We start from the raw sequence: 17355 nt of genomic DNA, 5'->3' as shown, positions 1-17355 counted from the left end.
TGGGCCCAACACGCCAATTTCCAAATTTAGCCAGGGCGCTTTACTGGCATAATGTTGGTGCAGTTTTATCGTCTAGATCCCAATGTGCAAACTATCTCATTCGGACTCACTACTATATTCCTGATCTGCATATGTCTCAGCTCTTCCACTTAACATGACATCACACTTTTTCTTCACATTAATTGATGTATATATATATTTAACTCTATTTGGATTAGCACCAAATTTGTGATTGAAATAAAGCTCTACCTCGGGCATATGATTGTTGGATTCCGTCAGAAATTCTTGACAAATAGTATACAATTGTATTTTATGTACTTTTTTTTGTGTCATCTTGCCAGCACTTGAGAAAATTGAATGTATGTGTACATATTTACTTAGTATTTCTGCATTAGGTATGACATTAATGTAGTTTGTTGCAAATTCAACTCTACTTTATTCAGCAGTTGGACTTTGTTTACTAGTCAATGGTTACCTTCTGACTGGCTGGTGACCAGACACTGCACTGGTGTAGCCCACCTTTTATCTGAAATCAGCTGGGATAGGCTACAGCAATATTATTTTCAAGTTAGCTCTCCCACAAATCATGAGGAACAATGATTACTAAGTAAAAAACTAGGCCAAGATGTGTTAAGACAAACTTAAGGACCGGAAGATTCACTTTCTTTCCCTAAATTTTCTGACAAGATGATAATGAATGAATCCACAATATGCTAATGTCTTTACTTAAAACACATGACACGCACTCTCAAAACCTCTCACAGCTTTGTTTTATTTTACATCACATTTACGATGATGTGTTTAATATACAATGAGTATTTGTCACTGTACATCTGCGTCACATGACCACACAATGTTTCCATTTGCGCTTAGTTGGCCTCTCGCTGTACAAAAGTTGACTTTATGTTAAATATTCTTAACATCATCAATATTTATACATGTTCTTTTCATCCACAGAAGACGAGCCGTGGTTATCACGTGGAAAAAAATGAAAGCCAATCAGTAACTGACTCAATAAAACGGAAGCCAGTATAACAAGCAATTTGCGCCAACTGGCTAAGTATTTTTAAAATATATCCTGTCATTGTAGAAATGACAAGAAGAGTTGGTGAGACATTTTCACTGCAGTGAAGTTACGAGAGAAGGTGCTACTGCTAGTACTACTAATTGTTCATCATTATAACATCCATCAATAAAGTCTTCAGACACGGAATGGTGTCTAGTCAATTAATGAGTTGTACGGCTTCACAATGAGACTTCAACAGCTGCCTTCAGGCTCTTTATGGCGTCTTGCTCAGCCTTCCTGGGCGTTCGGGGGCTGCCGCCGGCTCTCCGGCCAGCCTGTGGGCTGCAGGAGCCAGCAGCCTGACTCTTGCGCTGCAGTAACGGGCTCCTGGAGCCTTTGGGCTTTGCTGGTGCCATCAGAGAGTCCAAAAGCTTGAGGGACCTCAGGCCTAGCAGACCGCAGAAGTAGTTACACTGGTGCTGCGAGACAAATGCCTCTAAGATTTGAGTCTTGCCTTCCATTTGGAGACCTTGATGTCTGAAGCAACAACAGCAAAATATGATGAGTCTGAGATAAATTAGCTGTAAAATCATTTAAACACACTAATATACTAACCCTGTATATTTGACTGTAATTCCAATGTTGGTGATCTTTGTATCAACCCCTAAAAACAGCACAGTAGTTTATTTTTCTACAATTCACAATTGTGCAACTGTTTGAGGTCAAATGTATTTGGGGAGTGAAAAATCAAAGTTTACCTTCGAGCCGTGTGATGAGCAGATTTCCGTTGGTCCATTGAAAGATCCAGTGCTGCAGAGCGCAACACTTGAGCCCCACCTCGGAGGAGCTTCTCATCTCGATCCTCCCCGTATTGTCCATCACGACATATTTCTGATAGACTCCAGCCAGGTCAGCCTCCACCGTGGCATAGGGGATGGTGTTTGCTGGCCGGTACATCAAGTAGACAGGGATGAACCTGGTTTGTTAAGGATTCATGTTAATTCAATGGCACAGCAAAGCATAGGTAATAAGCAAACTATAACGAGCATTTCCACCAAGCTGTGTGGCTCTCTTCGTTCGGATATGGCACTTATTTTTTACCCTTCTTCTCAATCAATCAATCAATCAATCAATCAATCAATCAATCAATCAATCAATCAATCAATCAATCAATCAATCAAGTCAATCAATCAATCAATCAATCAATCATGATTTACATAGCACCTTTCATACATTAGAATGCAAATCAAGGTGCTAAACAATGAGACATTCATAATAATAATTAAAAAAAAAACATGGTGGGGCACAGAGAAACCAAGTGAGGAAAGACACCCAGGAAACACTTTGACATGGTCACCAGGGGTGAGGATCGAACCCACAACCTCATGGATGGGAGGCAACCACTGAGCCATGTCGCCCCACGGTAAAAGCAGGTCAGGTAAATAAGTTGGCCCAAGGCCGTTAAGACGTTTATTAAAAGCACCTTTAAATAAACCCTGAAACATACGGTGAGCCAATGCAGCGATATTAAAACTATGGGGCAGACGTGCAAACCACTAGCTCACAGTGCCAAAACTTAAGCATTTATGGAGAGCCTCTAGTCAAACTCACTCGAGAGGAGTCCCGAAGTTCTCGATAACTCTTGTCTCTGCAGAGAAGATTTTGCAGTACTCACGAGCCAGATTCTGAATCTTACAGTCCTGCATTCAAAACAATGGAAAATATAAGGTTGGAATTAATTACATCAAACTATCCATTCAGAAGAGAGATATACCTGCTTGACTAAATCCATGTTCCTGTCTGTGAGGCAGTGTTCCTCCTTGCCGCCATAAGCGATGTGGCGTTGTGCTTTGATGATGCACGTATGACCAGATTCAAAAACAGGCTCCAGGCCATAGATGACTTTCGCTCTCCAGACTTTGTGGGTACAACCTTCGCCGATACAGGATTTGTGCACCATCACACGACCAAACAACTTGCTGCCCCAGATGCCACTGTCAGCCACGCCTTTACTGAACACTAGGGGCGCCATTTCGATCTCCTCCCCAACTTGATGACAGAACAAAATACTTGGAAATGCTTCCAACGTTGGCTGTATTAAATGTTAACATCTGATCTTACCACCATGGTCTTCACGGAGAGAAATCCCAGCCAAGACTGAAACATATTGGGAGAGGGAACAAATTTAGTATTGTCACAGCTAAAAGCTCACATAAAATAGTGATGTGCCACTAACTACATACTCTCTGGACCTAGCAGGAAGTCAGTTGAGTCACTCCCGTAGTCATTTGTGATAGTACATTTGTAAACACCAGAGTCTTTGCTTGATGCTTGAACGACAGCCAAATTAACCTGGCTTTCATCGGCCGCACTGAGAGACAAGTAGAAATACAGAGAATCAATATTCATTTATATATATGTAAATTTTTTTAAATAATTTTACATTCTAAGAATATACCTTTTTGGAATCCGGGCAATCTCCAATTGATTTCTGTACCAAGTGATGGTCGAGTCGGTGAGAACGTTGAAGAACTGGCACCACAGTTTAAGGTGTCCCGAGGAATCTGAGAAGCGTTCACTGCGGATCTTACGGATGACTTGAGGAGCTAAAATGAAGAGACGTGACCATGAGGATCACGTTTGCATCTGTAGTTGGGGTGATAATCTAATCACAGAGTAACTTATGATACTATCGCAAAATTTTGCCAGTTGATAATTTGCTGGAAAACAGCACCAAAATAACTGAAGAGGGAGAAGAACAGAGTGATGATATCCTGTGGTTTTAATTTTTATCATCATCTGAGGTCTGCAAAGTTCTGAGGACTAACCCCCGAAAAGCTGAAAGCATCCCTGGCTGAGTTGTGAAAGTCTGCTCATCAGAGATGGCGAAGGTGTTTATAGACATCTTTAGCCTGATTGTCATCCTGTTTCAAATCTACCACTGTAGTTCACCACCATCAGAAAAACACAAAAATCTGTCTAAACGACTACCACCCCATTGTCTCTCAAAAACGAGTCATGACACATAAAGAAGGCAGTACCAGACACATTGGCCACCCTTCAGTTTGCTTATTGTCAGAATCACTCCAGCCCGAAAGAACGGACACAATCTTTTTAGTGACTACAGTTCAACACGGATAGTAGACTAAGAAGCTACTATACCTTGGATTACCCTTACCTTTACATGGGTCCCATCTGTCCTCAGTTTTCTCACTTTGGCTGTCCTCATTGGGCAGTTGGCTCGATGCTTTTGTCACAGCGGGCTTTTTTCTCTCCAGGGTCGGCGATCTCTTTTCTACAAGAGAAGATCTATCATCGCTGGGCTGGAGAAGATGAGGTGAATGTTGAGAAGAGTCTGGAGATGATATGATTGACACCGGACTGGAGTTAAGCATGCTGTCAGGTGGAGAAACCTCTCGCTTCACAGGTTGGTGTTCAGGTAGTAAATTGGTTTCCTCTGGCTTGTCCTTGGAAGAAAGGATCTTACGACGGGCCCCTGAGGCTAATTCTTGTGGAGTAGCAGGAGTAGGTAAAGAATCACAATCTCCTGTCTGCAATAATGGACTGGCTTCAGTATTTGGATTAGGGAAGAAATCGCTCCCTTGAATGTCTTCAATCATCCCTTGGATATGAAGGCAGTTTTCCAGTGTATCTGCACTAGCTGGACTCTGCTCTGTGAACAGTGTTTGGGAAGGATTTCCCGTAGTTCCCTGTTGAATTTCAGTGTCAAATTTAATATCTGGGATGAAGTTCTCCACAAGTCCCATGTTTTTGCCTTGAATCTGACCACTTTTGATTCTTGATGTGGGTCTTTGAGTTGCTTCCTCCTTAGGGTTTATGGGAATAGAAGGGTAGGTTTTTGAAGAATTTGCATGGGGAATGGCAGCAACATCTTGATTGCATTCTATGCTGAGGAGATCAACAGCAGATGAAGGACGGGGACTAGGATCTTCCTGAAAAGTACGACTCTTTCCTGAATGAATTTGTTTTACAAGATGTTCCTTTGGAGAGGTTTGATCAACAGAATTATTAGGTATGCTGTCAGGCACTGACTTCCTCTGCTGAGTTTCTACCTCTTTAGGCTTCACTGGAACAGAAGAGCAATTCTTTAAAGGACCAGCATTGGGAATGTCTGTGACATCTTGAGTAACTTCTATGCTAAGGGGATCAATGACAGATGAAGGCTGAAGGTTAGGATCGTGATTAGGTTCCTTCAGTAGATTTTTCTTTGGAGAGGCTCGATCGACACGTGTCTTAGGCATGCTATCAGCTGCTGACTTCCTCGGTTGAGTTTCTACCTCTTTAGGCTTCACTGTAACAGAAGAGATGTTCTCTAAAGAACCAGCATTGGGAATGTCTGTGACATCTTGATTAATTTCTATGCTAAGGGGATCAATGACAGATGAAGGCTGAAGGTTAGGATCGTGATTAGGTTCCTTCACTAGATTTTTCTTTGGAGAGGTTCGATCGACACGTGTCTTAGGCATGCTATCAGGTACTGACTTCCTCGGCTGAGTTTCTACCGCTTTAGGCTTCACTGGAGCAGAAGAGTAGTTCTTTAAAGAACCAGCATTGGGAATGTCTGTGACATCTTGATTGACTTCTATGCTAAGGGGATCAATGGCAGATGAAGGCTGAAGGTTAGGATCGTGATTAGGTTCCTTCACTAGATTTTTCTTTGGAGAGGTTCGATCGACACGTGTCTTAGGCATGCTATCAGGTGCTGACTTCCTCGGCTGAGTTTCTACCGCTTTAGGCTTCACTGGAGCAGAAGAGTAGTTCTTTAAAGAACCAGCATTGGGAATGTCTGTGACATCTTGATTGACTTCTATGCTAAGGGGATCAATGACAGATGAAGGACAAAGGCTAGGATCTTCATTACGTTCCTTCACAAGATTTTCTTTTGGAGAGGTTCGATCAACTCTATTTTTAGGTATGCTATCAGGTACTGCCTTTCTCCCTTGAGTTACAATCGCCTTAGGATTCACTGGATCAGAACAGGAGTTATTTGAAGAACCTGCATTAGAAAAGGCTGTACCATCTTGATGGCATTGTATGCTGAGGGAATTAACTGCAGATGAAGGACACACATTAGGATCCTTTGGAGAAATCTTATCCTTTCCCAGATGGCTTTTTTGTGCATGTTGCTTTGGAGTGGTGCTATTGACGCTATAATTTGGTATGATATGAGGTTCTGTCTTTATCCCATGATCTATATATTTACCTTTATCAATTCTAAGGTTTTGATATTTGTCTGCAGCAGTGGGATGTGTTACTAAGTCTGAAGTGATGTCTTTAGCAGGACTGGTTACTGCTGAGTCAAGAGCCCTTATTTGGGCTCTCATAAGTTCTGCAACAGATACGACTCTGGTCACAGGTTTGGTGATTTCTTGAACGTCTTTGGATTGCTGCTCATGTAAACTGGGAGTTTTTTTGTCTGCCCCAGCAGTTTCAACTTTAGTCTGTTTATCAGACTGTAATTCCGAGTTGGATTTTAAAGTAGACACTTTATTATCCTTATTAGACACAAGCATGGAATTAGTGACTTTAGCTACTTTGTTGTTTGGTTGTTGAATCTTTGGTGAAGCAGTGGTGTCAGTCACAACTTTAACATTTTTTTCTTTTGGCGCCACCAGCCTGTTAACATCATTAGCATCTACCTTCTTATAACCTTGTCCTTCTATCCCTGCAACACATTTTACCACTAAATCAGCTTGGCTTTGTTGGTTCGCAAATGTAAGAGGTTGCGATTTTTGCGGGACAGTGTGGCTTTCTCTGAATCCCTTGGAATGATGCTGTCTGTGTTGTGGTGATTTGACACCAGGTGTGACCAAATGGCGCCGGGCATCCTCTGTTGTAGCAGCGCCATTTGGTGGGGTTTTCCGCTGTGGTCGTGCATCTGCTGCTGCCAAACGTCGGTCAGGTGGAGGCTCCGGGTTGACAGGTGCATTATTCCCACTCATCCATGTGGGAGCCTGTGTAACCTTGGGAGACAATTCAAGCAAATGTTTCCAACTGTAAATGATACTAATGATACTTTATCCCTGGCTGTGCAAACATGGTAAACCATAAAATTTAATTCCAACAACAGCAACAGTGGAACCAACTATAGATACTATAAGCTCTCAGACACTCATGTGACGTGTGTTGTCATGAGTGCCTGGTGCTGTTTGTTTCGCTCAATTGCAAATCACAATGTATTTATTTCTAGGATTTCAAGATGCAAGCCGTTCTGTGATGTCTATTCAGATGTGCTGTAAGACAATGGTCATTACGTGTATTTTGTGTTTGTCTGTAGTGATTAATATATATTTATGAAGAATATAATCTCATTTTTTGAATCACAATTCTCAGATTTCAACTATTGTACCAAGACTATCATTACACTTGTAATCTTTTGCACCCAACCGTGTTTCTAGAGGCCACATATGACCTAGTGACAGGAGCACCTTATGTAAACACTGAAATGGAAATACAGTCTGATTTAGAATAGGCTCAACAGTTGGATTCTATTGCTGCCAAAGTAAGAGGAGAAAGTGAAGATGGTCCACAAATGTAACTTCGGTATCTATTAGCTTGGTTTTGGTGTTAGTGGCAAAAGACCAGAAGTTTTGTGTCATAGCATTGACCGAGTAAATATTCAGATCCATTGTTACAAAACATATTGCACGTGCAACATTTCAAACATGTTCCTGCAAAGGGTGATAAGTTCAGTGTATCAGCTCTCTGATTTGTGGTCGAGACAGTGTCAAATCCATATCACGTCTGAGTATGAGCTGTACCCCCTTTATAATTAGCAAGAGAGGTTCCCTGAGTCACATGACATTCCACAATAGATGAGATAAGCAAGGCTAATAATGTTCACTTTGCTCATTTAATGCTGCAAAAACTGACTTCAAAAGCATTTAAAAACATTTCGTTTGATTGCTCAACTGTATTATGAAACAAGTATTTGTTTTAAATGATCCATAATATTATGTGCATGTTTTATCTCCTTCCCCTCTATCTAATCTTGAAAAGTTCAAGCCTATTCACATTTTGCTTTGAGTCGTTGACGTGTGGTTACAATGGAATGTCAATCATTTGGAGAGGCACTTCAGTTGAGCTGCGTCTTGTCTCACTGATGTCAGTAACCGTGCACACAATTGCAAATAGCCCTTCTCTCTAATAAGTGTTCATAATCTCTCATAAGTGTTCATAAAGAGGCAAAGACATTTGACAGATAATTGCAATGTATTATATACCGTATGGCCTCAAATTAAAAAAACAGTTGTAAGAGTAACTCCTAAGTTATAACCTTTGACTTTTAGTTTAATTATAATCAAGGTTGTTATTGTCATGATGTATGTTTTTGTTTACTTGGTTTGGATTAGATTTAATATTTATGTTTTGTCAGTGTCTCGTTTAGTCATGACGTTTGTTTCCACCCGTTCTCATCAACCATGTGTGTTGTGTCAACCAATCAGCTCCCTCCCTCCAGCCACTCGTCTTGTCCAGCTGTACCTTGTTGCCTCTGAGGTTGCTTGTATTTATTTATGCTGCATTCGAGGAAGGTAGGAAGTCTGATTTATCCCAGACAGAACGTTTCAGTTCTGACCTCAAAGTGTTTGAGGCATATGTAAACAACAAAAATAGCTGATTCTAATACATTGTTTGTTGTTCGGGTTCTGTTGTTCCGAGTTCAAGTAGGCGTTACCGTACACACTTCCTGGTACGTAGTCGGAAAAGTCCAACTTCCCACTTTCCACAAATGCAGCATTAATTCCTTGGTTTCTTTCTGTGTTGCTGTTGTTAGTCACATTGGTCTAGTAATGTTTCTTTTTGTCCTGTGTTTATTTCAAGTTTTGCAGCCCACAAGAATGCATCACGCAGCTCCACTGGCACTGCAATGCACTGACATTGTTGCTGCCATAAATAGGAGCAGGTTGCTTGTGTTGGCTGGCACGATGCCCCCATGAGCTCATGGGAGGGGAAAGAAAAGAAAAAAAAAGCTCACCTCACTCTGCGTGGATGGATTCCTTTGCTTTGCTTTTGTTTCCTTTTGTGGCGGCTGATTTGAGGTCTTCTCGGGTAAAGCGTTCCTGTTCTGGTGGATCACATCCACTGATCCAGGGTCAGCCGCGTGCGGCACGTGTCGGCCTGAGAGCTGTTGGGGTGCATTTTGAAGTCTGGAGGGCGTGCGAGGATTCTTCTCTGACACTTTCTCCTCACGTTTAAAAACACTTTCCTTGTCTTTCCTCGCACCTTCTGGAGAGCGAAGCGCCTCGGAACTTTTGCTCCTTAACAGTTTTCCATAAGGCGCTCTGTTTTGACGTTCTGCTATGTTTCTGCAGCTCTCAACTTCCATGAGCTCCTCTGAGTTGGCCTCTCTCATCTCCTCAGGCGTCCTCTCACCCTTGGGGCAAATTTTGATCTTTTTCTTGACAAAGGGAGTCTTGTCAACGCCAGACATGATTCCATTTTCGTTATTTGTTTTCACACAAGTTTTAGTCAAGTGAGCCGGATTCTCCTCCACCGGTTCCTCTGCTGGTTCCACCTTTGAAACCTCACAAACAGATCGATTTAACTCCTCAGTGACCTCATCCTCCATGGAGTTGGGCGTGCTCGGGAAGGTCTCCATGGTGGAGCGCCGTTTCCTCTGTGAGCGTTCGGGGCTGATGGTGCGAATGGGCTCCTGGTTCTCCTTGCCGTCGGTCTCTTTGCCTCGGCCCTCCCGTTTCTGCTTCAGCATGGCAAAGTAGCGCTGGTGGATCTTGAACTCGTTCATTCCGCCCACCTCCAGAACTCCGGAGCACGACACGATGCCTTTGTTGTTGCTGGCCGATACCTGGTAGATGGCGGCGTCCTCCACAGTACAGCTGCGAGGAGAAGACCAATCAACTTTTTGACGATATTTAAGTCGGACACGGGGCTTAATTCAGATAAACTAAACATATTACTGATGTCATTGTTGTTCATGTATTTTTCAAAATGGAAGTCAAGCAAAAATAATACGTTTATGTGGCTCCACTATTCTGATTAATATTGTGTTTGTGGAATATGCATTAAGCAGCAAAATCTACCCGTTTTTATCAATTTCAGACTAGACTCAGACTCATAAAACATAGTATTGTAAAGGTTATTATTATTTTTTTTTAATTTTACTTCTCCTTAAATACTTCAATGTATATGCCATAGCATTCAGTATACATACTTGTAGATGTGCAGGGAATGAGTTTGCCCGTTGCGAAATATTTCATATTTAGGAAGTCCACAGAATCTGTCCAACTGTTTATCATCTTTATACCAAGTAAGTTGAGGAATAGGATAACCTGAAACACACAAGAGTAAAAAAAAAAAAAAATCAAACATTTGAAATACTACGCTACTAATGATAACACATTGAGTCATAATGTTTAATAATTTTTTCTCATTAATTATAACAAATCAAAAATAATGTTCCAGCATTCGATTTTTGCTATTCACTCTTTCTTTATGCTACATCAACTTTATTTAGAATGTCTCTGAAATTTAAAAACAAACAAACAAACAAAAAAAACCCACATAGTTTAACTTTCAGTCATTCTAATACGCGTACAAATACTTTTCAGGCGATTAAAATATAGAGACAATAATAATTTCTTTATAAAATATTGTATTTTTAACATAATGCACACTAAAGAACTAGCTTTTATTTTGGGGGGTTTAAACTGTCATCTAAGTTAGAACAACTAAAATATAAATTATTGACATTTAGGGCAACGATGTTAACACAGCAAAGAAAATTGTTCAGGTACGATGCAGCTACAAACAGTACATGAACGGTACCGTTAGTATAATATCAAAACTGTTACCCTCAAAAAGGTTTTTACAAGAGTATATTGTATTGAATTGCTCTACAATTTGTCAAAGATTTATAACACAACCTTTACAGTTATTATTTACTGATTCAATATGCTACCCATGCACGTGTTGTTCTCCCAACTTAGTTGGGATATCATGTCAAATCGTGGCGAATAAACGGCGATGCTTACCAGTCACCACACAGAAGAACTTGACGTTGCAGCTCTCTGAAACAGCTTTGGACTTGAGAGTGGTCACGAAGGCGGGCTGCGTTTCCTGTGTCAGTTGTGCTATCACGCTGCACAGTGTGCTCCTGGGCACAGAGGAAACATTCAACACAATGAAATAAAATACAGTTGAAAGCAAATGCTAAAGTTATTAGCTGTGCACTCACGCATGCAAATAAATGTGATGTGTCTGGTGTTATCCTCCATAATGTTGGGGTCAATGTCGTTCACAGCCCATCACACGCAACTTTTAAAGGATATAATGTGCGCATATCCTTTGGCCTCTCGGCACCACTTGATGTTGCTGTTTGATTAAGCAATGAGTCATTGCACAGGAAATACTACCGCTAATTGTCATAAATGAACGACGTGGTCTCTTCATATTTATATTCAGCGCAAAAACTATACAATAAGAATTTCTGCGCTAAATAATAATCCTATGCTTTTTCTTGGGGATATCAAATATTTATTTCACTCAATAACACTCAAAACCTTTTAGAACTTTAATGTAGGGGATTGTTTAGCAAGCATTTTTCCTTGAATGAGCCAAATTACAAATTCAGGGAGGGATCAAATTATATCCACATTGTCTCTACATTTTATTTTCTCTCTTAGTGAAGAATGATAAGGTCAAATGAAAAACACAGTTGTATTTGAAAATATTGAAAAAAAATAAAATATAATAAATAATAATAGCTTTCGTTTAGCTTTTGTACATGTACAGTTGTGCTCATAGGTTTATATACACTTAGGGTATATAATCTTACAAGCACAACTGTTTTTTGCTTCAATATAGTTTTCATGTTCTTAGTTAATCACTTGAGTACTGCGTCCGGTCCCTATCATGTGAAATGTCTTGATGTCCCCGCGGGGATAAATGTTCCGAATCTGAACCGGATGTAACACTGGTGTACGACGTGGGCTCTAATATGCGAAACAGTCACTCTAAAGTGTCACATGATCACTGTACCTGTTCTCTGGCCTGACGTTGGAGATGTAGCTGCAGCCTCCAGGCCGGCTATTGCCAGTGATCCCGTTGCCGGATCTTCCATTGGCCGATTGGGAGCGTGACATTGTCCGCCGTGAACCCATTTGAATGTGCACAAAAGTTCTCCCCTCCAAAAAAAAAAACTTTCTTAAATTCCTTCAAGCTCCTATCGATGGCAGCTGCAAAGGAATAACAAACATGCTGAGGTCAAACATGATCTCAAGATAAAATCAATGATATGTTCCGTATCCTTAATGCAGTACACTGACCGTGGAAGAGGTCACGTCCCGCTTTGACAGATGCCCCGCAGCTCTGACTTGAGGCTCTGTGATTTCCAATCAAACAAGAGCATGCGTACACGTTGGCTGCTGCTGCACTATTTTTAGTGGGCCCTCAAATAGGCACTCGAGTGCATCACACTGCCCCCCCCCCCCCACCCAACCTGCCTGCACACCATTGTATACAATAGGATGCATCGGGCAGCCAAACAGCATGTCGACACTAAAGATACACTGCAGAAGAGGAAATATTGATTGAAGGTTGCAAGTCAAGTCAAAGTCATTCCAAGTCATATTTGCTAGCTCCTAAAACAGAACAATTTTTGTTTATTTGGTAGCTTAAAATGAATGGTGCCAGTTGATCTGTTGTGGCCAGTTCTGCAAATAGCCTATTTTACTGTTACTGTATTTTACTGTTACATCATTATTGTGAATGTAGTGAAACGGTAAAAAGTTTAATTGAATTCAAGGGGTACAATTTTGCCCTATTATTAATTACAATACAAACATTATTATATCTATTATATTATACAGAGGCAACTCAGAATTAGAAATATATAAGAATAAAAGTTTATTTGTACACAAATGTATTTATTTTTCCGTTGTCATTAAAACATATCAAAAATATGTATTTTCAATTTTTATTGTTTATAGATTAAAATACGTCAAATAACAACCAATCATGGCTAACCTGTTTGCTGAGTTTGGTCATGTGACGCTTGTCAATTGAGCCCTTAGGCACTGTGATGTCATTTTCAGTCGACAGCAAGTGGCAAAATGGCTGCCACCTGAGATGGATAAAAACAGCTGGATTTTGCTGCTTCATTTATATTTCACGAGTGTAATATTAATCAGAATGCCCTACTTAGATTAGTGATGGCATATTATTGTAAAGGCTTTTTTTTTTTTTTTTAAACTTGTATTCCCCTTTAACATTTGTTTCTTATTAAAAAGGTAAATAACAAATAAAAAAATAGTTTATAAAGATTTTTATTTTTATTTTTATGTAATTGCTATTTGACTGGACCAGATTTTACACAACATGAACTGAACTTTCTGTTAGTTATTGGTTTGGATGGTATGGATTTTGATGATGGTGAGCAGGGACGTCGAGAAGGCTTCATTGTCCACTGACAATCATTTTGGCTCCCGAAGGAAAACCAGTCGAAATAGAACGGCCCTACAAGGACACAACTCACTAATGACTGCATGCTTCTCATCTTGACACACACACACGCACACTAAATGATGTCGGACGATATCCATGTAAACGTCTCTCTTGTTACCACGGTCACATTTCTTGTGGGCCAACAATTATTCATTGAACTGCTCACAAGATTTGACATGCATATAAATATGACTATTCTAAAATAATAATTGCAACACGTATAGCCAGTGCGCTTATGGGAATTCACTTATGCTGAATTAACACAAATTAGAAGTATTTTTCTGGACAAAACCTTCCTACCAAAATATAATAAGTGATATTATAATAATGACTAATAAGAGTAGTCTGCACTGCAGCAAACAGCTGCCACTTTATTTTGTGAACGCAGTTACCTCATCATGGTCGGGATATTTCGGACAGGGTGTGTACTGATGGATCAAAGCCCCAGAGTGTGGAAACATTACAGATGTAATGTGACACCCCCCCCTTTATAAACAACCAGAGAGGACCACAATCTACCCCACCAACCAGACATTTGCTGATGTTTACTCATAAAAAAAAAGAAGTTAAAACTGGTTATTATACCATATGATACATGATCTTAAGGGTTAGGGTTAAGGTGCCTATACAAATAGGCCCCCTTGTGGCTGTGAGCAACAAAGGAATGACATGAGCAATCTAAGCAATCTGATTGGATGCTGTGTTGACATCATTGTGAAAGAAATTTTCAAATGCAAAGGAATAAATGAGTAAACTGGCTACAGCGTGTTTTAATGTCACAGTTAATAGCGACTCTCCAGGTAAATATATTTTTTCAATGGTTCTCTTAATACAGTCCTATCTGTCAAAACAGAAATTGTATGAAGTCACAATTCCTATATTACACGGTTGTTGCCTCATGATGAACTATGTATAGCCTCCACCAAATCCTACTGTGGATTAGTGGAGCAGATTTATAGCTGGGGGATGACAGACAAGACCACGTTTCCAGGGACTGTTGTTTGGGATGTGCACAAAGGTCAAAATATCTCGACAAATTCGATGCCAATCGTGCACTTCAGGAGGTAAAGGCACCTGCACAATATAATGTCACCCAAAATGTATCGAAAAGTTGCTTTTTGGATGGCCCTCATGGTTTACTAAGGTAAAAAAAATAATAATAATAATACTTCAAACAAACATCATGGAGTCATATCTCATATTAAACCCCTTGATGAGCCTTTTCAGATCTGCTATTATATTGTCAATAAATTCTAATAGGATTAGAAAATTACAGAGGGGTGTGTTTTTCTTTTGTCAACTCGTCACTAGTAACAAAGTCAAAAATGAACTTTCAACAAATCAGATCGAGTCATACGTCATATTAAAGGCCTTGATGAGCTTTCGAGAGCTGCTATTATATTTTCAATACACTCTTATACAGTATGACGATAGAATTACACAAAAAATGCGTTCTTAATTAACTCAGTCACTGCCAGCCATATTCACTGAAGCAACCTCCTTCGCTCTCTGTATTACTGGATTTTGACTCATTTTGTAAGGCCCACAGAATATTGTGTTATATTGCTATAAAAACATGGAATCCACCAAAAGAAAGATTAGAGTCTCTTCTTTCATCAGGAAAAAAAGTGTATTTCTATATGTTCCCGTTTTGCAGCAATTAGCATTAGAAAATAGCTAAGTTTCATGATTATTCACAAATCTGTTTAAAACAATGGGGAAAAGAGCTTGTTTGCAACATGGCCCTGCTTGATCTCTTATACTCTGCTGCCACCTGCTGGCCATGTTAGTAATAACTACAATTGCTTCAAGCGTCATCTTCAGTTCAGAGGTACATCAAAGCCTTCTGTATGCTCTAGCATTAAAAAAACGTATAAATACGTCTTTGGGACCTTGGTAATATTTAAAATAGAACATATTTATACGTTTTGGGGAGCAAATGAGTTAATGAAAGATATCATCAGACTCAGAAGTCACAAAGTTCACAGCAATATCAGTCATACTAAACCTAAACTTTGCCACAGTTTTAATTCGATTAAATCCAAACAAGGTGGACATTCAGTCTTGGAGGTAGCTGCTCACCAGAACTGCTCAAATATGTCACTTGTAAAAAGGTTGAAAATCCATTCAGAATAAACCACATCAAGTCATACCTCATATTAAAGGCCTTGAGGAGTGTTTTCCAGATCTGTATTAATTTTATTCACATGACGTACGTCAACAACACAATGAAGCAAAAAGCAACGGCACGCTAACAGGACATATCAAATGACAGCCTCCAGCAAACTAAACTCTTTTGACCTTAACGCATCGGACAGAATGGACGTCAGCGTGGCTTCATTTTTCTGTACAATGAAACGACCAAATTTATCTCTGTTGTTGGACTGACTCACTCTGCTCGTGCAACTTAAACTGAGACAGTGCATGTCTGCAAATGCATTCGTACACTTGAAGGAGAGTCAATAAGCTCCTGCTTTAAAATAATGGTGTCTTACATCCCCCCCAGTGAGCGACGGTGATGAGCAAGCAGTGGGGTCCACTATTCTCTGAAACAACAGCTGGTCGTGGACACGCTGTCCCACTGAAGCGGCCTGTTTCTGAGCCACGCTCCCGAATGTTTGAAATTGTGAGGTGTCGACGCAGATAAACGGGAAAAGGAAAAAAGAGGAAGGGGGAGCACTCACATGCACACACACTGTTTGGTTGTTTGATGCGTCTCTATGGAAACCGAGCTCAGCTTTGTGCATCCGTCAAGGCTGTGACATCATCTGCTGGATATTCACACCAGTGTCAGGTCCAAGGAAGCGGCAACGGGAGAACACTTGACTTGCTGGGACAGCTGGCAAACACAGACCCCCCCCCCCCCCCCCCCCCCCCCCCCCCCCCCACACACACACACACACACGGGGGATGTAGGCACACTCAGTGATTGCGTCATTGGAGTTAAATAAAGCAGTAAGGTTCTACACCATTGCGCCTACCTTTCTGACACTAGTACAACTTGTTATAGGCTTGTACCTCATTTTACAGCCAATAAGCCCTTTCCAAAAAATCAATGAAAGTCACCACTGTGCTTTCCTGATCTCTAGACTCATTAAACTCTGGATAATATGAGCATTTTTTTTTTTTTTTTTTTTTTTTTTTTACCAATGAGCAATACAATATACCTGTCATACATGGTAGCATTTTCGCAGTAGAGGCAGAAAATGGTGTGAAAATGCCATGGAGGAATCAATGTACACAAGCTAGGTGGCCGGAGTGAGTGGCAACATAAGATGGCCGCTGGAGGCTTCACTTGCCCCAACGTGAGTAAGCCAATAGTCAAAAAAAAATCTGTGACTGTGAGGCAGAGACACCAAACAATGTTCCTCTTTTTATGCATTTAAGTTCGACCAATCACGTTCAACCAATCACAGCTCAGCTTCAGAAAACAGGTGAGTCGTGATGGGTCACCTGAGCCCCTGAGTAACTGTGATGTAATTTATAGGCCTACAGCAAGTCACGTGAAATGGATACTTTATAAAATGTCCTCTTAACATTTAGTATTTAAAAACCACACTTGCATTTATTGTTTTGCGAGTAGAATTTGATAACTCTACAGTCAGGCAGATCAAGGCGTAATAAATTGTACGTAATATGGCCGTATGGTTGGAAAGATGTATCAACTTATTAGTATGTTATTTCCAGTTGTTGTTGTTTTCTTGATGGATAGTTGGGTTAGTGTAAATTATCCTCCCGAGATTTGAGTTAACACAGTAGAGTTACAGTGTCATCTAGTGGTATTTTTGAGAATCTTTTAAAAGTTTCTGAGTCAGCAGGCCGCACGCGTAACAATTGCGATGCACCCAACGGCCACTAGATGTCGC

The 17355-nt window shown here is 40.4% G+C and overlaps 1 protein-coding gene across 2 annotated transcripts; it reads right to left on the bottom strand.

Moving 5' to 3' along the window:
• Positions 1-765: 765 nt before the first annotated feature.
• On the bottom strand, positions 766-16322 carry alpk3b (alpha-kinase 3b). 2 transcript variants are annotated; one of them, XM_077519833.1, is made up of 14 exons: positions 16174-16322; positions 12026-12222; positions 11020-11141; positions 10200-10317; positions 9003-9864; positions 4185-6990; positions 3465-3612; positions 3250-3377; positions 3128-3163; positions 2781-3055; positions 2618-2706; positions 1765-1982; positions 1622-1670; positions 766-1543 (listed from the first exon to the last, which is right to left on the bottom strand). In XM_077519833.1, exons 2-14 carry the CDS (start codon positions 12145-12147, stop codon positions 1246-1248), a joined length of 5271 nt encoding a protein of 1756 aa, XP_077375959.1. In that variant the 5' UTR covers positions 12148-12222; positions 16174-16322; the 3' UTR covers positions 766-1245. The 2 variants fall into 2 exon arrangements, with proteins under 2 accessions (XP_077375959.1, XP_077375958.1); XM_077519832.1 differs by having other exon boundaries at positions 12313-16298.
• Between the last annotated feature and the right edge of the window lie 1033 nt (positions 16323-17355).

This window comes from Festucalex cinctus, chromosome 4, assembly GCF_051991245.1.
Source record: "Festucalex cinctus isolate MCC-2025b chromosome 4, RoL_Fcin_1.0, whole genome shotgun sequence".
Lineage (NCBI taxonomy): Eukaryota > Metazoa > Chordata > Actinopteri > Syngnathiformes > Syngnathidae > Festucalex > Festucalex cinctus.
This window is presented reverse-complemented; position numbering and strand designations above follow the sequence as displayed.

Coding starts and splice junctions, on each gene's coding strand:
- alpk3b (XM_077519833.1), bottom strand. CDS start 12,147: ATGGGTTCACGGCGGACAATGTCACGCTCCCAATCGGCCAATGGAAGA. Junction 3,613..4,184: donor CAGATGGGACCCATGTAAAG/GTAAGGGTAATC, acceptor TCTTCATTTTAG/CTCCTCAAGTCATCCGTAAG. Junction 1,544..1,621: donor ATTACAGTCAAATATACAGG/GTTAGTATATTA, acceptor TTGTTGCTTCAG/ACATCAAGGTCTCCAAATGG.